At 43.0% G+C, this 5,245-nt stretch overlaps 1 protein-coding gene across 4 annotated transcripts; it reads right to left on the reverse strand.

Annotated features, from left to right (window-relative positions):
* Positions 1 to 281: 281 nt before the first annotated feature.
* LOC112935989 (receptor kinase-like protein Xa21) lies at positions 282 to 4,946 on the reverse strand. 4 transcript variants are annotated; one of them, XM_066305708.1, is made up of 3 exons: positions 4,655 to 4,946; positions 1,128 to 4,412; positions 282 to 916 (listed from the first exon to the last, which is right to left on the reverse strand). In XM_066305708.1, the coding sequence occupies exons 2-3, from the start codon at positions 3,874 to 3,876 to the stop codon at positions 558 to 560; spliced, it is 3,108 nt and encodes a 1,035-aa protein (XP_066161805.1). In that variant the 5' UTR covers positions 3,877 to 4,412; positions 4,655 to 4,946; the 3' UTR covers positions 282 to 557. The 4 variants fall into 4 exon arrangements, with proteins under 4 accessions (XP_066161805.1, XP_066161804.1, XP_066161803.1 ...); XM_066305707.1 differs by having other exon boundaries at positions 1,128 to 4,425; XM_066305706.1 differs by having other exon boundaries at positions 1,128 to 4,579.
* Positions 4,947 to 5,245: the final 299 nt, after the last annotated feature.

Genomic DNA, 5,245 nt, shown 5'->3' on the forward strand with positions numbered 1-5,245 from the left:
AACTACAAGTCGAATAAGCGAAAAAAAAACCCGGGCAAATGCATCCCTGGTCACCGGACGCCTCCGGTCTACGTGTAAGGAGGGACTTACACGTTGGTCCCACGGTTCAGTCTCAGTGATACGCTCGCCTGCCTGCATCAATGTTGCCCGGAGATGATGTTTCAAAACCGTGTTTACAAAGGAATGTACAGCAGCTAAACACGATTATAAAATTATAAACTACTAAATATTTATTGTTAGAGAGATGCACGACATAGTATACTCGTTGTAACGATCACAAATTACAAAGTTGCGTAGTAATTTATTATGTCTGGACAAAGTACATGACTGGAAAAATGCTTTTCCTAGCAAAAAAGACATAAATCACGGATATGTTTACAGGCATGATTACAACTGCATGGCAATCAGTTTTTGCGCTCAGATGTCCAAATCCCAAGTGATAACAGTATACTTCAGTGTACTATGCATAAACCAACAAGGTATGAAAGGGTAAGAGATGAACACCCAAGGAATGAACTCCAAACTGTCATTCAGCTCGAAGATATATTATGTGTTCCCTACAAGGATTGTTTGATTGAACTCAATTCCTTAATAATATCTCCAGTTAACATTCTATTCGACGGCATTTCCTGAGAGCAATACAATCCAAGCCTGAGTAATGCGACCAGGCAATTGATCCTTCCTTTGCATGAAGAATCGTCAGCGGTTTGAAATTCATTCTCAAGGCCCAAGAACAGCTGGGTGTCAACAACATCCATCATTTTACCATGTAGACCCAGCTCAACATACTCACGGAGGCTCAATCCTTGTATGGATTTGTTATCGATGGGCCTCTTCCCAGTTACCATTTCTAACACAAGAATTCCATAGCTGTAAATATCTCCTAAAGTTGATACCGTATTTCCAGCACCATACTCTGTTTAATCAAAGTTTGCCAAAAAAAAAGTTACGATTTTTATAGCGCTTGTAATCCAAAATGTAACAGATTCATAATAACTATAGCTGCTTCACATAAATCAAACTTCTTTTGCAACTTCCCAAAAAGTTTGTCTAGCTGTACATTTTATTAATAAAAGCACTAGGCAGGACTAAATAAGAAAGGAGGACAGGAAAAATAAAAGGCTAACCTGGAGGAGCATAGCCGATTGTCCCTCTAAATCCCATTGAGCTTGTAGACTGTTGGAGCAATGAGTTGCCCTCAACAAGAATCTTCGCAAGTCCAAAGTCTCCAAGATGTGCTACCATCTCAGCATCTAAAAGCACGTTGCTTGGTTTCAGATCACAATGTACAACAGGTGTTGGTCCATGGCAATGTAGATAATCCAGCGCATTAGCCACATCAAGTAGTATGCCAACTCTCTCAAGAAGATTCAAGTATTTGTGATCAATCTGGTCATCTTTGTCAGGATGTAACCAGCCTTCTAAACTGCCATTGGGCATAAAGTCGAAAACAATTGCTTTGAAGTCATTGCCGCTGTTATCAATGCTTGAGCAGGCTGTAATTATCTTCACGAGATTTCGGTGCCGTAGGTTTCGCAGTGCATTGCATTCAGCGGCAAAACTCTTAAGCGCACCAGAAGTCTGAAGTTTTAGTACCTTCACAGCAACATAATATGGGCTTTCACCAATTTGAGCAACTAGCTCTCCTTTGTACACAGAACCAAATGAACCAGAACCTAACAAATTGGCTATGGAAAATTCATCTGTTGCTTTTACCAACTGGGAATAAGAAACCAGAGGATGGCCTCGCATGGATGTAGTTGAAGGGATTTCTGTTTGGATCTTCTTGTGCCAAGCAAAAAGTATGTATAGCAATGAGAGGACGGCTAGTGTTGCAACAAGAGAAATAACAATAGGAATTACTACAGGTTTATGTTTATTCTTTGGTAATTGGGAAGAACATGGAGGTAAATGTAGAGTAGTTATTCCCCCGCAAAGTCTTCCATTGTGTTGGATTGAGATTGCAGTAGAATTTGTAAATATACCAGTAGTTGGCACTTCTCCGGTAAATATATTGAATGAAAGGTTGAGATAAGAGAGCATGGTAAAGTTCTCTATAAATATGGGGATTTCACCTGACAAATTATTTCTGGAGAAATCAAGAGTTTGTAGACTTTTTAGTTGACTCAATTGTTCTGGGATATTACCATTTAACATGTTGTTTTGGAGAGTGAGATCCTGGAGATTCTGGCATTGTCCAAGGGTGCTAGGGATCTCACCTGATAATTTATTTGACTCTGCATTAAATTTTACAAGATTTACGAGATTCCCTATTTCTTGTGGTATTGACCCCTCAAATTTGTTATAGGATAGCTCCAAAGCTATAGAAAGTGTGGTGATGTTGAACAAGCCACTAGGAATTGGGCCTATGAAGTTATTACTAGAAAGATCCAGTTCTGTCAACTTTGTCAGGTTTGCAAGTGAGTTTGTTAACCTACCACTAAAGGTGTTTGACATCAAATACAACGTAATTAACTCTGTGAGATTTCCTATTGTCGATGGGATTGGTCCACCAAGATCATTGTTGTATACGTTAAAATAGTGCAAGTTTTTAAGCCTACCAAGGGATGAAGGAAGAGTTCCGATGAAAGAGTTCCAAGCGAGGTCAAGGACTTGTAGGTTGAAGAGATTACCAATATCCTTAGGTATGCTTCCCAAAATATTGTTATATGAAAGAGAGAGATATTTTAGCGACGTGCTAAGACTGGAAAGTGAATTAGGAAGAACCCCACCAAACTCACACATACCCAATACCAAAACCTGTAACTGGGAGCAATTAGCTAATGCTGTTATGAACTCCCAATCTTTTTGTTCTTTCGCTCCAACTAAAGTTTGTGTCAGTACAAGTTGTTCTAACTTTCTTAGTCTTCCAATCTCTTGGGGAACAATGCCGTTGAAAAGGTTAGCGCCAAGGATAATCATTGACAGATTGGAAGAATTACCCAGCGAGACAGGAATCTTACCATGGAGGTGGTTGTGGTCCATGTATAATTCCTCGAGATGTGGAAGAGTTTCAAATGCATTAGCAGGTATGGTTCCACTTAGCATATTTCCTTGGACAGAAAGCGCCCTCAAAGATGAAATGTTCCAAATAGAAGTTGGGATTGGTCCAGATAAATTGTTAAAACCTAAGCTGAGCTCATATAAATTGGGCAACATGCCTAAAGATGAAGGGATGACTCCTGAAAGCATGTTATTGGAGAAACGAATATTCAAGAGGTTTGTGAGATTGCTCAAAGCAGATGGTACCTCTCCAGATAATTTATTGTGCGACAAAGATAACAGTTCCAGCGATGGTAACTCGGCCAGAGATTGAGGGATCTCTCCCGACAAAAGATTTCTGGTAAGATATAAATTGATGAGATTTTTCAAGCTGGAACCTATCTCAGCTGGGATCTCACCTTGAAGCTGGTTATTGCCTAGGTGAAGGGTCATGAGCTTGGTGCATCCTCTCATCTCCACAGGAATGCTTCCTCGGAGCAAATTTGTGCTCAGATTCAGCATCCGAAGCTTGCTGAGGTGACCAAGCTCCGAAGGTATCTGCCCGACAAGCTGGTTGTTGCCAAGGTCCAGTGTCTTGAGAAAGGATAGGTTGCCCAAGAACGGCGATATGCGCCCAGACAGGCCGCAAGAGTTCATTTGCAGCGCAATGACCTTCTCAGGTTGCTGACGGCTGCAACTAACTCCTGTCCAGCTGCAGAAGTGGCTGGATGAGTTCCATGATGCCATCAAACCCAAGGATGGGCTTGATAGCATGGACTTGAAGGACAGGAGGGCGAGCTCATCGGCTGTGGCATTGCTGCTGCTGCTGCTCCCAGCAGAGACCAAGGCCAGAGCATAGGAACAGAAGAGCAACAACATCATTGCCCGCGCCATGACGACTGTGGCTAGATGGAAAGTTCATTCTTCATACCGTTCCAACTTATATGCAAGCTAATTTCTAAGAATTTGGGGGTGGGAATGCACATGGTGGTAGCTGAGAGGTTCGTTCCACATGGAAAAGAAATGTTCATCTTGGCACATGGAATCCAGCTGCACTCTTTCGCACAAACTAGTACCTTTATCAGGGTCCATCCATCCAGAATATGGACATGCCTTGCAAGTTGCATACACGGATACATCATACACCTTACCATTAGGGATGCAAGTGGGTAGTCCCGCTACCCACATAAAAACCTGCTTGCTAGTCTATTTTTCGCATGGTAGTACAAAATTTAAAAGAAAAAATGAATTAGAAGTGGGATAAGCGGGATAAACAAGCCCGCTTGCCCGTCCCGCTTGCATCCCTACTTACCATGACCAGCAAGCCTATCTCCAGACAATCAGACAATAATCGATGGTGACTACTGACTAGGTTCTTCACCAATTCCACACGGCTGTGCCCGGATTTCATGCAGCCTCTCCTCCTATTACTACCAAGATCACCTAAAACTCAGCACACAATATACTACTATATGATTAATCTTTTGCGTGGTAAGACTTTCTGAGTAGCCAAGAATTGCGATTTGCAAAGGCAATCGAAAGAAAACAAAATATAAATTTCTATACAGGTCTAAAACTTTGAGCCCAGCCGCAAGAACTGCAAGACAAATGAAAAGGACAAATTGTTGCAGTTGAAATGTTTGGGGCTTCTAGATCGGTCTCAAGAACGCACCTAGGATTTCTTCGGAGCCCATAGCATTGGAGATTTCACTTCAGGTTCAGGGCGCCGCGCTCTCGCCGGACAGCGTCCGTCAGGACGTTGCCGGTTGCCCCGCCCAACTCTGCGTCGGCGGCCGCCTCGCCTCCTGCGCTCCTCCTCCGCGGCGGGGGCCCCGCTTCTATGGTGGTGGTAAATGCTCCGGTGAGCCTGCCTCCCCCACCACCGGCCTACACCGGCGGCGCGCCGGCGCCAGGGGCATCTCACTCACGAGGAATCCGATGAAAGCGACGGGGAAAGAAAGAATGAAAGAAACAGGAAAATGCAAACGCAAAACGATAAGAGATGGCCAACTGACAAACGGGTCCCACAATTCAGCGATACAATGCACACGTCCTTCCATTATTTAATGGGAAAATTCCAAAAAGCACCCCAAATATCACTCTAAATTTGAAATGTCCCCTTAAGAAGATTTGTTGCAAATTCCTACCTCCTAATTCACCTTGGTTTGATTTAGCCACTTCTCTCTACACATACTTGATTCCTGGAGCATCTCGTGCGAAATTAGCCGAGTTCCGCTCATCGTGATGATTTGTCAATAGGTCC

The sequence above is a fragment of the Oryza sativa genome, chromosome 11 (assembly GCF_034140825.1).
Source record: "Oryza sativa Japonica Group chromosome 11, ASM3414082v1".
Taxonomy (NCBI): Eukaryota; Viridiplantae; Streptophyta; class Magnoliopsida; order Poales; family Poaceae; genus Oryza; species Oryza sativa.

Coding starts and splice junctions, on each gene's coding strand:
- LOC112935989 (XM_066305708.1), bottom strand. CDS start 3,876: ATGGCGCGGGCAATGATGTTGTTGCTCTTCTGTTCCTATGCTCTGGCC. Junction 917..1,127: donor AATCGGCTATGCTCCTCCAG/GTTAGCCTTTTA, acceptor TTGATTAAACAG/AGTATGGTGCTGGAAATACG.